The 14,655-nt window shown below is 39.9% G+C and overlaps 1 protein-coding gene across 2 annotated transcripts in view; it reads left to right on the forward strand.

Moving 5' to 3' along the window:
• The window catches only part of GALNT7 (polypeptide N-acetylgalactosaminyltransferase 7), a 94,060-nt gene that overhangs the window by 46,351 nt on the left and 33,054 nt on the right, over positions 1 to 14,655 (forward strand). For both annotated transcript variants that reach the window (XM_071556246.1, XM_071556245.1), the window contains one exon: positions 6,830 to 7,284. In XM_071556246.1, coding sequence (XP_071412347.1) covers positions 6,830 to 7,284 — 455 coding nt within the window. The remainder of the gene's footprint in view (positions 1 to 6,829; positions 7,285 to 14,655) is intronic.

Raw genomic sequence — 14,655 nt, forward strand, 5'->3', positions numbered from 1 at the left:
CAAAGTCAAGTAGAGATTTCTTTAGTATCCATTTATTCAGGTATTTATCTGAGTCTTTCTGGTTTAGATTTCATTAATTACTATCCCAGATTACATGGAGTTCTCTAGAGCCCCAAGGAGAAGTACATTGAGAGGTATGAAAGAGTAGGTTTAGATTTGATATTAGGAAAAAATTCTCTGCTATGAGGGCAGTGATGTGCTGGAACAGGTTGCCTGGGGAAGTTGTGGATTCCCCAACCCTGATGGTGTTCAAGACCATACTGGATGTGGCTCTGAGCAGTCTGGTCTAGTTGAAGGTGTCCTTGCCCATGGCAGGGGAAGTAGAATTAGGTGATCTTCAGGGTTCTTTCCAACCCAGGTCATTCTATGATCGCTTTTGGTTAATGCCATAAAGTTCTTGGGCTTCTCTTAAGTGGAGGCTTTGAGTGAAGTGCATCTCTGTCAAGACTTCTCTAACACACCACAAGTATTGAACTGCAGGTGAGATCAGGGGCAGTATGATAGTACCAGGAATGGAAGGATGGGATGTGTAAAAGGTAAGTAGGAGTTGAATCTCAAGCAACGATGAAGGCTGATTGGTAGGTTTAAGGGCTGGTTCAATATTTCCCTAGCATTGAGTGCTGGTGCAAACAAGGACTATAAGACTGCTGGTTTTTACAATGATTTGTTCTGAAGCACTGTCTTTATTTTTACTTACTTTCAATCAGACAGAGTCTAGTTGTGAAACTACTTGTAGAGCAGGAATTTGAGCAGTACTGCACCTCCCCTAAGGAAGCATCCTGTAAGATAGGTAAGGTACAGACCATGTTCTCTCTGTCCTTTTTGTACTCTCAAATCTCCCTAAATGTGATATATAGAGAGAAGTTTGCAGGTTTTGGGTGGCCAGTGACATCCTCTGTAAAAGACTGAGTCTACCACAAAGGACTCTGGTGAGGTCTCTCGGTAGTCTCTGCTTTTGATAAAGGTAACTGAACTTCACAAAGGAACTTGCTCAGTCTGGACCAGATGTGTGAGTGTGACCACTGCATTTATAGAAAATCCGGACTCCAGGAGAGACATATACAGCAGGAAGTTATGGGGAATCAATGTCATTGGAAAAGGAATTGAGGAGCAAGGAGAGGGGTTAAAGCAATGCAATTCGAAAGAGCACTTGTGGCAGAATTGCATTACCCTGCAGGAATTTTAAGTGATACGTGCACAGCAAGGCCAAAGAGGATGACAGAAGTATGATTAGCTGAGATAAATTCTCCTTGCAAGTGAAATATAATATCACAACAGAACAATTTCATCTAAGTGGGATGCTTAGATGGGTGTCATATTGACATCCAAATATGTGAATACATATTTTTAAACAAGGTACTCTGCAGTAAACAAGTAAAACTTGGAATTGATTATGTTCCCTTCTGTTAGGCAAATAGGTTATTTCTGCTGAAAGTAAGTATTCTTCCTTCTTTCATAAGATTTGTTACCTGAGGCCTCCCATAGTTTAATACAACTTTGTATGCAATGACCTTGTGAAATGTTGGCTGCAGACCATGTCAGTATGCAGCATTAGCCTAAAGTCACTGTCCTAGATGAATGCTTCTGCTGTGACAAAGTAGATGGTATCCAAGAAGACAGGAAGAGCTAGTTCATCTTTTTGCCCAGGGAACTCTTAGAGCAACCATTTTAAAAATAAAATAAAGAACTGAGCCTTATTTTCCTCAGTGTCTTTCTTGAACTCACGGGTTCAAACACCAGCAGAAATTACCTCAGATGTTAGTAAATATTACTGAATAACAAGAAGTTGTTTTTACCCGTTATTTGGAATCAGTGTTAGAGAGACTCAAGTGGATTATTGCAAGTCACTCAGAACTTGAATACTAAGTTCTATCAAACTCCTTCATTATAGCAGAACATTGAGCTGTTACCAAATTCACATCTTTACAGTTCCTCTCCTTTATTACATGTCCTTATTTTTGAGCATGCCACTTACTTTTCCGTAAGCAATGCTCTTGCATCTCAGATATAAGGCAGAATAAAATTTTTGATCTTCCTCCCCTAACTTGTTTTGCCTTGGCCCCTTTTTATTTTTTCTGAGTCATGAGTCAATATCGATGACTGTGGTCTGCTGGTATCTATTGAAAACTCAGCAACTTCTGTATTGTAGAAGCTTATGTACTAGTGATTGTCCTGTTCTGCCTTATCAGATAAGACATAAGGCATGAGGGGGAAAGGTATTTTACTCCATGTTGATGACTAGCAGTTTATCACAGGTATCTCTCCCTGGCAAAACAATTTTCTCTCAAGGAGCTACTTGGGACCTGAGAGAAAACAGGCAAGAAACAGCAAGCTGGGTAAATTCTCATGATCCCACTCCTAATCTGAGGCAACATGATTGTCTTGTGATGAAATAGTTTGATGAAAGCTTTTGTGAAATAGGACTTAGAGGCAGTGCTGCATGTGATGCTTAAAACACTTCAAAAAGTTGTAGAGATTGAGGGCTTTAAACATTATTTATTTTCTGAAATGGTTGCAGTTGTGCCATGGATCTTTCTCCTCCTTTGAGAAACTGAGTTTTTTGCATTTCTGTATGCTTTTGGTTTTGTTTTTCCCGTCTGCAACTGGTCTTGCAGTAGGTAGAATTTCTAATTACTTGGGTGGAGGTTACCGTGGTGGGGATGGAAGTGGAAGGTATGCAACCTTACAGGATGGATCCCTTTGATAGTCAGACCACTGTGTTGTGGGAATTATAGCTTATTTTATTTATTCTGGAGTTAGTGAGTATGTAGAGTGAAATCTATTTAGAAATATTTCACTGGATGTGTTGATATTCTCTTTTGTCTGTGTTTCATCCTGTATACTGAAAACTTACTGTTTTTGGTCATAAGTGTTCTGGAGTCTTTTTGACCTGTGGAACAAAAATATTTGAAGGACTAAGTAAAGCAGCATGACACTTTACTTATTCTGTCTATGCCCTACACTGAAATGGGGTATGTGAGATCCACACATGATTCAAAGCAAAGAAAAATATACATGCTGGGTTTTTTCCTCTCTCTCATAGGCTGGCAGAACAAAATCATGCTAGAAGCTTGGCTGAGAACAGGTATTATTTTAGCATCTTCCCAGCATGAGTCTAGTCTATAATGAAATCTGTGAATCCAGCTCGTAGTCCTTTTTTCTTCCTCTTCCTCCCCCCTCCTCCGCCCCCAAGGTAACTAACTGAAAAAGTGAAAACAACTCCCTCCTGTTTAGTGAAATAACTGAAAATGCTAAACTCTGCATCAGTTCTCTCAAGTGACTTTTTTCCTTCAATAAGCTTTGATCAACTGCATTAAGTTGATGTGAACAAAGCAAAATACTTTAAATATATTGAGATCCTTACTAAAGTGATAGTTGTGTAGGTCTGTATCAGAGTACCTATGACAGAAGCTTTATTCCAAATGCTCCTTTTTTGCATAGAGTAGGAACTTGCATCAGGTGAGCTCTGAATGCTATTCATTTATTCTCAGTTAAAAGTCCTTGAACCCTCCCTTATGATATAAGAACAAACATTGTATTTGTGTTTCATGGTAATTGCAGGATTGTATATTCACCCAAGAGGTAAGAAAGGTAAAAGCTGCACTGGATAACTACATATGGATTGGCTTCCTCTGTTACTAAAATATTAAACTATATCAGTTTTATAGGGTTTTTTTCACAAGGAGCACCAGAATATTGCAGTGCTCCATAGCTGTCTTTATTCAGCTAGGTATGAACATGTATATTCTAAAAATGTAAGGTTTTTTAAATTTCATTTTGCAGCCGTAGGTAATGAAAACACTGCTGGATTCTACTTAATTATTTCCCTTTTCATTTTTTATTCATTATTGATTTTTGTCTAGATGAACAAGTTGCTTTTATAATCATTGCTTTTAATTAGAAAGCCTTTTTTCAGTATGATATTTCATTTTAGAAAACAAGCAAATCCACTTTTCTATCACTTTGTGTTCTGACATTATTCACAAAGGGTTTTAGGGAGTTGCTAGTGTTGAACTAGATAGTTGACTGAGGAAAATGAGATTAAACAACTTTCACATTTGCAGTTTTATTGCCAGCGACAACTCCAACCCTCTTGGCAGCTGACCTGTCTTACAGCCCTAGTAAGACATCTCCCTCCCACTTTTTCCTTTTACTTTGTGTAGCTCCTAAGCATGTTTCCAAAGGGAAACAGTGATGTTTTCTATACCTGCATTCTTGTCTTCTGCAAAAAGCTACCTAATTTGCAAAATAAAATGACAATAACACCCTTTTTTAAGTTGCTTTGTTGTTGTTGTTGTTGTTTTTACAGGTCAGGTAGTGACTATTTATATCATCTCACTGTTTTGGAAACACCCATTGCAGTGACTCATACATAATTCCTTAAGGAACAAAATAACATCTAAAAAGTAAAGAAACATGCACCAACCTGGAGCTAGAAAGCCCATAGCAAATCCTAACTCCAGCCCTATAGAAAAAAACAATGATCTGTCTTTCTGGTCTTTCATCTCAACACACCTATCTACCTTCTCCTTCATTCTGGTTACCCTTCTGTGTACTTTCTCTAACTTCTTTTGAGATTTGGAGACCAGAACTAAATATTACTGAACACATGAATGCCTCAAAATTTTATGAAGTCAAAATGATGGTCACTTTAAGCATCCTTCCTGATGATGCCCACCATTTTGTTGACTCTTGTAGCTGTCTCTGCACTTTGAGCAGGAATTAGATGTGAGTTGGTAAGACCTGAGAGCTCAGAAGTGTTCTGACTAGTGGCAAAATCTTCCTTTTGATTTCTAGGATAAGTGTGAAATTATGCTCCCTACAAAAATTCTCTCAGGGCTTTATTTAGACCTATGGCAACCTTCTATTTCCTTGCAAAATGTGCCTTTTCACATGTCATTATACTTCCCTTTTCTCACACTGGCTTTTGAGTTCCTCAAAAAATGTTGGAAGAACAAAATAATATAGCACTTCTGTGTATTGTATGTCTTCCCTGTTTAAACTACAGAAGTAGAGAGCTCAGAAAGTTTCTTGAATAACTTTTATTCTGAATTGGAGCCTGTCTGACTCTCATTGTTGTCATGTTAACCTAAAAATATTATATACTGTTTTTTCCTTAATTTCTGAAGTTTTTTTATGCAGAATGATATGTGAGGAAAATACTGTAATGTAGTAGTAAGTATTGTGTAGTTTAGTTACACATGGACATGAGTCAGCATTGTGCCCTTGTCTCAGTAAAGGCAAAGCGTGTAATGGATGGATGCCCTAGAAAGAGCTTAGCTGTCTGGAGCAGTGTGTCTGGTTTCTCCTTCTGCACTGCTCCAGTACAGGAGAGATGTTAAGAGGTGCAGAGGACTAGTAAAGACCTGCTATGAAGACTGGGTTTGGCTGGAGGAATGTCTAATGGGGAATCTAATTGCATCTTTTCACCTTGAAAAGTGAGGTTACAGAGAAAATGGAAATAAAAATCTGAGGGGTGCACACTTGAAAGGACAAGAGACAATCGCCATAAGAAGCAACATGAGAAACTTCTACTGAGTTGTGAGAAAAATAATTTCACTGTGAGCTGAGTCAAGTGACTGGAACAGGTTGTCCAGAGAAACTGGGTGTTTTCAGGGTGTGACTGGACAAGCCTCTCAGAAATCTAACTGCCTTCAGCAGGTTTAAACAGGTGACTTCCTTCTGCCTTCAATTTTTGTTTAATTCTGTATTTATGAATAGATAGTGAGACATTGCTAAAATGTGTGTGTTGATTCCAGCAGATTTTGGTATGATCTAACATTTTTCCTGCTTACAAATAAATAATCTAATCTTAGCAGGAAATCTGAACTTTCAGCAATGTTTCCCTGTCATCGTCTTGGATAGGATTATTGGAAAAAGCAGTGACTGTTTTGGAGTGCATTTGTGGGTGGGGCTGTTGTGCTCTGGAGACTTCACACTCAGACACTTCAGAGCCTTTCTGTCTAGTTTCTTCCAAAATCACCCACCCTTGTTCTAACCCCATCACCCTTACTGATCACTGAAAATATCAAGTGGGGAGACAAGGAGGAGAGCTGTAAAATTGTTTTAAGCAATTATGCAGAAGATGCCAGTGCCTGTGGTAATCTCTTCAGCCCCAGCACTGCCTTTCCAAGCAGGCGTCTCATTTCTGCCTGCTGTCCCCAGTGCCATCAGCATAACCTCACAGCTCTAAATAAACAGCACTGCTGTTGCAGCATAGGGAGTAATGCCTGGTGGGAGCAATTTGGGTGGGGAGGTGTGGGGTGTGAAGGGTAGGGATTATATATGCCTCGCAGCTGCCAGAGATGTGTGTGCTAGACTGCATGTAGTCACAGTATTCTTTCCCGGCACAGGAGCATGTTAAGGCTGTGCTTAGCAACAACTGAGACCTTGTAGAGGTCTGAGCCACCAGTATGCATAGTGTCAAAAACACCTGTCCAAGAGTGGACCCAAGGATGCCATGCTTTGTACTGTGGCACCTTCTCCTTCATAAAATGCAGTCAATGCACCCTGCAAATCACTTTGGTGTGCAGCTTGAACCACATTCAAGTTAACATGTCCTACATGGATATTTGGTCTTTGGGAATGTTTCAGGCATTAGCCATTCCCAGGACCAACTCACTAAGGTAAGTGTGGACAGTAGCTAGTGATGTCCTCCAGCAATTAGTAGCTTTAGTAAAAGGTGTTCATCGAGCCCCTCAACAGAGATTTATCCCTTCTTGCTTAGCATGTATTTAGTACCAACTGTCAGTGTGTTAAGCTACTGAATGTAAATAAATAAAGGGTCATCAATTCACATAGTCTTCTGTTTTTCTATGTGTGTATATAGGATGACAAAGAAGCCAACAGACCTCTGCTGAACAAAGGAGACCATGGACTAGGAAATGAGAAGTTCAAGCCTGTGGTACCTTGGCCTCATGTTGAAGGTGTAGAAGTGGACTTGGAATCCATTCGAAGGAAAAATAAGGCCAAAAATGAACTAAATCATCATGGTGGTGATAACAAACAGCAAAACATCATCCAGAGGCAGTATTTCACATTTAAACCTCAGACATTTGTATACCCAGATCCTGTTTTACGACCTGGAGTCCTTGGTAATTTTGAACCCAAAGAGCCTGAGCCTCATGGAGTTGCTGGTGGCCCTGGAGAGGAAGCAAAGCCATATGTTTTAGGACCAGATTACAAAGAATCCATTCAAGCCAGCATTAAAGAGTTTGGGTTTAATATGGTGGCAAGTGATATGATCTCACTAGATCGGAGTGTTAATGACTTGCGTCAAGAAGAGTAAGCAAACCTTTTGTTTTCTTTTAGCTCTTTATGGTATTCAATTAGTTTCTTTCCATATATCTTAACTGATGCTTAAAATAATCTTATTTATTAGGCCAAATACTTAAAGCTTCTTGTACCGAGAGGCAAGAGCCATATACCAGATATTTCCATATATTCTTCTTAATGCTGTTGCAATTATTCCTTTCATGAAGAGTTAATCTGTAGTGATTTATCTCTGAAGTCATCTGTTTTAGTGTCTAATTGCATGTATTTTCATGTTCTATGTCTAGCCACAGTCTTCTTTGTCATATCTTTTTTTAATCCATAACTTCTTAGGATTTGTCTTGGAGGAAGGATTGTCTCTATTAGACGCTCCTAGTTAGTTTGTTCAGTTTTGGTTTACTCCGATGATTTTAAAATGAAACATAAAGAGAGAACAGAAACAAAAATACTGTTCTCTTCAGGTAACGCTGCTTAATTACCTGCAGTAAGAGAAATATGGATCTGCCATAATGATGGTTGGAACAGTCTTCTAATAGTTTCTCACAGCCTGTGTCATAAAGAAGGAAGCAATTTTAGATAAAACATTTTTTTTTACTTCCTGGGAGGGTGTCTACTTTGTTGTGGGAAAATTCTGGTAAATTACTCGTATTTGCTCAATCATCATGGCCAGGCTTCACAAACAAAGATTTGGGAAGGGCTCTCCCCACGTGGGTGTGTCCTTCGAGCCTGCACAGTGGATTTTTTTAGGTGAGGCACAGCGTGCGCAGAACTGGCCCCACCCTTTGCTCCTAAGGTTCATCTGCCGCAGCCGAGCTTGGACAGTGACAGTGAAGTCCTCAGGACTAGAACCTACAGTCCCCAGTATTCCCGGGAGGTCTTCCATCCAAGAACTACCCGGGCCTGACCCTGCTTAGTTTCTGAGATCTGAGGGGATAAGGTGTCAGGGTGGCATTTAACTGCTCAGTAATGACAACCAGCTTTACACAGTCTATTCTGCCCTTTCATATATGTTGGAGCCAATTTTACTTTTAGGCTAATTTGCATTTGATATAATTTTCCTTGCTAAATATCAGCTAAGGACAGGTCTCTGAGCAAACTGATTGATTGGTAAGTCGTTTTTTAGTCTGTTTTTTGGTTGGAATTTTGTGAAGGGTGTATGAGTTTAAATATGAAATGAAGTACTTTGCAACTTTCACTTCCCCCTCATCCCTAGCATTGGAACTGTGCTGATCCCTAGACTGGGTGCCAGCCTCTGAGCTTATGTTTCCAGCTGTGGCAGCTGATCTGTTTGGCTGGTCCCTGTCTGGTTACTGGGCTTCTGCTCTGGCCTTTTATGGTGGGTGTTCTTTCCATTCTTCAAGGCAGGAGACAACTGGCCAGCTGAGGGTCTGACTCATACCTATGCATGTACACCTGCTTGAATTTACTACCCAGTGTGTACTCAATGAAAGCAAATGAAGTACATAGAGCATAGCATTTCCCTTTGTGCTGTGATCCTCAGGTAACTTACTAAAGGTTTCCACTTGCTGGCAGTCAGAGGAGAGGACTGTTCCTGTTCACTGCCTGTGGCAAGGAAGTGCCACCTGTCCTGTGGGTTCACTTTGTTTTTCTTTCTTTGCTGTGGTCAGCATTTGGTCCTCTGTGCTTAAAAGAGGGGAAGAAATGATCTGCTAAACTGTGTATGTCAGCATTTTCTTTTTAAGAGGTTATTCCCTAGACACTGCTGCTCCTGCTGAGGCATTTGCAGCCATTGGGATCCCTTTTATAGGAAGAAACAGGACCAAGAAAACAGAGAAAAAGCATTTCCCCGTCAGGTGTTGTGATTAACTGAGCTGAGGAAAGCTGCTTGCTGCCTGCTGTTGCCAGGAGTTCATCTTAGCAGAACAGGGCTTTGGCCCTGCCTTCCATAAAGAGAGAAGGGGAATGAGGTGGAAGCACACTCCCCTTCTTGCCCTCAACTCTGTAAGGACAACAAAGCAGAAATGGCAGCATGGTGTGTGCAGGTGGGACTGCGCTACCTCTGCCCCGGCTAGCAGTCACATCTTTGGCAGCAGAACTCAAGTACTCCTTCCCTTCCATTTTTACCCAAGGCGAAAGGCATCAGAGAGCATAGATATCTGCCAAATAGCTCCACACGTGTAGCTTCCTGAACTATTTTTGGCGTAATCTCAAAATCTGTCTTTACGTCTGTTCTGAAGAACATTAATAAATAGAAATTCCCAAAGATGATTAAATATTTCAGGGAAGAGGAGGGCCAGCCATGAAAAGATGATTTTCAGAAACAGTTTCCTTCAAGCACAGCTGCAGATAAGCCTTCATGGAGGTGAAAGCCAGTAGCTCAAATCAAAATTAGGTTTTATTATTTAATGTTCTAAGCAAGTAAACAAAACAGCATGAAAAAACAATGGGAACAAAAGACATCTTTTAGATATCATTTCATTTACTGAATACTTGGGATGCTTGCAATTGCCCTAAATAAGTTAAAGGTTTATAGCTTTCATGTGTCTCCTGAGAACAGCAGAAGAGAGGGGAAGCAAGTGATATTGACTGATGGTGTTGTATGCTTTTAGGCATCCACATCCTCACTTACCTGCTTATCCCCCAGTATGAGCAAGAAATGCAGCAAAAGGTAGCAGATTGCCTATTGAATGCACCGTTTGTTTTCCTCCTACCAATTTGTTTAAAAAGACCATAAGCCTTTGTGGTTGTTAAGGCTGGTCTACATTCAGTTTAATCCTACTGAAGAGCATTATAGTAATATTTTTATGGTTAATGCAATCTTGACATTTCTGATTGAGGAGGATCTTTCTGGTAAAGACCAGGTTATTTTTTCATAGACAGGTAGATCTCACCTCAGCCCTCTCTTCCTTCAAGCAGCAGAATTTTTAAGCTTCACCCTATGCAGTCAGGTTTGTTCAGTGAAGTATGTCAAATGCTTTCCCAAGCTGTGCTAGCAAGAGTGAAATAGTGCTGTAAGAGTTGTCTCTCCCAGCTGAAAAGCTATGTAGCCTTAGCGCTTGTCCCTGCTGGAGGAAGAAAAGGAAAGAAATTACTTAAAGGGGAATTCAATTCTGCTCTGTTTAGATTTCACTTTACAGTCTCACAAGTTACCAAAATGATTTACCAGCTGCCTTTATTGATTCAGTAGGAACTTTGCTGGTGATTCTGGACAGTCTTAACTTCTGCAAAAATCCTCTCTTGCTGTGTCCTGTAGAGAAGAATAGTGTTGGATGTCATGTTGCAGTTTTTTGTCAGGCACATCAGAATATTTCTGTTTTGCATATTCATGGCTTATGGATTTTAACCAGTATATTTCAGTGTTGAAGCCCAGTACTTCTGTTGACATACAGCAAATTGTATGTTTGGTTAAACAAAAGCAAGAATATATGGGGATATGTAAAAGTCAGTGTACAAACTTCCAAAGATGTCTCATCTGACTGCAGCTTTTTCAGCACACCATAGGAGGGCCAGGGGAGACATAAACTGGATTTAGGTGAAGGAATAACTGCTTTCCACCTTCTTTCTTGTTGCAAAGAAGTACAGCAGCCTTAGCAGGCCCTGTCAAAACCTCTGTACAGTAGCTGGAAGAAACTTTTTCTTAAAACTTGGTGATTTTTACCTTTTTTGGGTCTATTTTTATCATCCTGGCAGGTGGCAGCCTTTTAAGAGCAGTCATTTATATTGGATTTTACATGTTGCACCTGCTTCCTAGCAGACCTCTGATAAAACTAATGTTAGGTTTCAGGGAGAAAGATATTAATTTGATTGTTCCCTGGACTATATTTTGTAATCAGGAGTCTCCACAGAGGTGGAGCTGAGGTAAAACTAGAGTGATAAAGTTTCTGGATTCCTTTGGATCCAAGATAAACAAACCATGCTAGGGAAATAAAAAGTGGACCTAGGTTTGAGGAATAATGCTGTGGAGTAACAAAATGTGTCCTCTCAAAAAAACAAACAAACCAACAAGCAAACAAAAAGTCTCTAGAGAGACCATCAAGACTTGCAGCTAGGAATAACAAGTTAGTTGTTTATCCAGTATAAGATCCACTTGTCCAGAAAACTATAAAAATTTAATTTAAGAAATACATCTATACTGGGCCTGATCAGTGATTATTTTTGTTGGCAATCTTATCTCTAGCTCTGGCCAATAACATATACTAGTGAGAAAATATAGAAGAATGGATAAGCTTCATTCCTGGCAACCAGTGGGCTGGGAGTGTTGACCCAAAAATTGCAACAAGATTGTCATGCTTCGTAAACCCCTTTCTGTGCACAGACTTGTCTTTAAAATGCATTTATATACCTGAAATTAATGACATCCTGGGTCAATGACTGCAAAATGTGGTGTTTGTTTTAACCTCTCCTCCCAGATACTGTAATGTACTTCTGTTACTCTGCTGCCCCATGATATGGGAATACCAAAAGATATGTTGATGAAGCTACTATGTAAATGTTTCATATTCCTTCTTTATTATTCTTGCCCTTTTATTTCCCCTTTCATTAATGTGGAGCTAAAATTCTGGAAGAGCTATCAACATTTGAGTCCAGGATTTTATTTTCTTTTCCAATGGTAATGCAGTGTTTAGGGTCTGTCACTGAGTATATGCACTGAGTAGTCTAACACTCCATATGCAGTCATTACACTTGCAATGAGCTCTCCTGCCAGCTCATTTCCTTGGTAGTGTCCTTGAATTATTCTGCAGCTGTTTATAGTCATTTTAATTGCAACTACCAAGAACTTTTTATTGTTCAATAATGACCTGGAAGAGGAGGTGAACTGCTTGGCTCCCAGCACTGACATTTTTGCTGTTACAATCACAAACTCACGCAAAAATTGGAATGAACAGACTGCAGCAGTTATTAATCTAAGAGATCTGCCATACTTCGGTGAAGAAACGCCCCTGTAAAGAAAGCAAAGAATCTCATCAAATATTTTGGAAATTTGGTTACTGTATTAATACCTTCACCCATGTCCACATAACTTTTTATTTCTTAAAAAAATTATAGTATTTTTCTGTGACATGGCTTTTTTCCACAAAAGCTCTGTCCATGGTTTACTAATTTTGTTATTTTTTACTAGCTTCTATTCACCACAGTAGTCAGATTTAGTGGCCTGCAATTCTTTAGTTCCCTAGGGCCCTTTGATAAAGATTGGTGTCACGTTCTCCTCCTCTGTTGGATAACAAGGCTGGAGTCAACAATAGTTATACTCTACAACTGTTTGGCCATTTATGTTGCATTGTTTGGGTAATACTGGGTTTATTAAAAAAAAAAAAGGGCAATAGTCTATTAATGGCAGAAAATAGGAAATTCCAGAAGAAGTGTTAGGTAGCTGAAGAAAGGAGCGTAGAGAGGGAAATATCACTGTGTACTTGCCCTGCTTTTGATCTCTTCTCTGGGTATCTGGCATTTGTCACTGCTGAGAGTTCAATGGAAAGACTTAATTTAGCTTTCCGGCTTCTGAATCAGTCTCTTTTCATTTTGATCATGTATCAGCCCAACAGACTTTCTGGCAGGCATCCTACTTCTGGCGTTTGAAAGATATGTTTCAATAGCAGCTTTTATACTTCAGTAAGCTATTTCTCAAACTTGGTTATTGTTTGGGGGGGGGGGGGGGGTTAGGAGGTTGGTTGTGAGTTTTTTTGTTTGTTTGTTTTTTACATGCATTTAACCTAAATAATGCTCATTCTTGTTCCCTAGTTTGGACACCAACCTGTGCATTTGAAGAATGCATGTCTTACTGCTAGCAGCATCTGGGCTCTTCATCATGTTGTCTTTACCTTCTTCGTAGTTCCCTTTTTCAAAAGGAGGTGTCTCCTGCTTGTGTCTTCTGTCCTGTCAGGTGCTCTGATTCTTCCATACATGTCATAGGTACTGTCTGAGTCTTTCTTGGGCAGTCAGTATTTCTGTGTGATTGTATTGATGGCTTTCCCTTGTCCTTATGCTAAACTATTCCTGGCATATTAGCTCTAATAAACTGGTTCTGACATATTTTAGCAGAAGGCAGTCCTTCATGGATAAAATCTATCCGTTTCTAAAATTTCATCTGGTGCTAATGACTTCAAGGCTGTAGCTTCCTGGATCCTTCCTTTCTTGAAGGTGGACAAGAATTTGTCTTTGTCAGTCTTCAGAAACCACTCTCAAGCACCAGAACCTTGTAAATGTGGTAGAGTGTGACCTCACAATGACATCACAAGTTTCCTCAGTGTCTTCTGGTGTGATCCATCCAGTCTCACGGACCTGTGCTGTGTTTATCCCATTTGCTGTGATATGTCCTGTGAAGTGATCCCTGACTCACCTCTATGGTGGATATTCCTTCACTTCTGAAGACTTTGCCCTGAGACACAGGGAGCTGGGAAGTGTGACAGCAAACCTTACAAAGTAAAGACTGAAGGAAAACAGATGTTGAGTGTCTCAGTCTTTTCTATGTCCCATCTCTTTTATCACTAAACCCATGTTTTCTTTAGTCTTCCTTTGGCCTACAGGCTTTTCTCATTGCACTTCCTATCTTGTGGATTTCAAGTCCACAAAACTTTGTCTTTAATTCTCTCTGCACGGGCTCAGGCAATATTTCTGTACTCCATCTAGGGTAGCCAGTCCATGCATCTACCTTCTCTGCTCTTCCTTCTGGACTTACTGGTGCAGCCAGATGCATTTTCTGCCATGCCTGTTTGACTTACTACATATGGAAATTGAGGGTTCCAGTGCTTCAGGGGAGGTTGTCCTCAAAGATGCCATTCCTGAGCCCTTTTTGACAAAGTTGTTGCACCTGAAATTATTAACTTCTTTTGACAGATGTTAGGAAACATGTAAATAATGTGTGAAAGAGTCAAAAAGGGAGAGAAAACTTCCTGACAGACAAAACCATTGATGACTACAGGTGTAGAGCTCTGAGAAGGAAGGGGCTGTTTGGGCTCACAGAAGCTGCACCTGGTTATACAAGACCAAAACCGTGTTGAGTTGTTCCAAAGAATCTGTATTCAGTATTTCTAAAAAATACATATCTACGATGCATTGATTGCAGTAGTCTCTTTTTATACTTTTAGCTCAAAACCACTAAGAATCAATGTAGGTTTTCCTTTATGAAGTCCACTTTCACAGTAGAGCTTCCAATCCACATCTGCCGTTTCTATTCCTGTATTTTGCTGCATTTGGGTCATGCTTATTGCCCTTTAGATTGAAATTCAAGTCAAGAAGTATTCTCTTAAAGTGTATTTTAAGTGATGCACTGTGAAACCCCCTGTTTCTTCTATTACCAAACTTGCATAACTGTAGAACCCTTAAGCCACGGGTGTTTGTACTGCCGATCAGATTTCATGCCAGGGTATTTAACTCTGTTGACTGTAAGAAATTATCAGAACTCAACATGCTTTGCTCAGGCAT

Source organism: Pithys albifrons, chromosome 5 (assembly GCF_047495875.1).
Source record: "Pithys albifrons albifrons isolate INPA30051 chromosome 5, PitAlb_v1, whole genome shotgun sequence".
Lineage (NCBI taxonomy): Eukaryota > Metazoa > Chordata > Aves > Passeriformes > Thamnophilidae > Pithys > Pithys albifrons.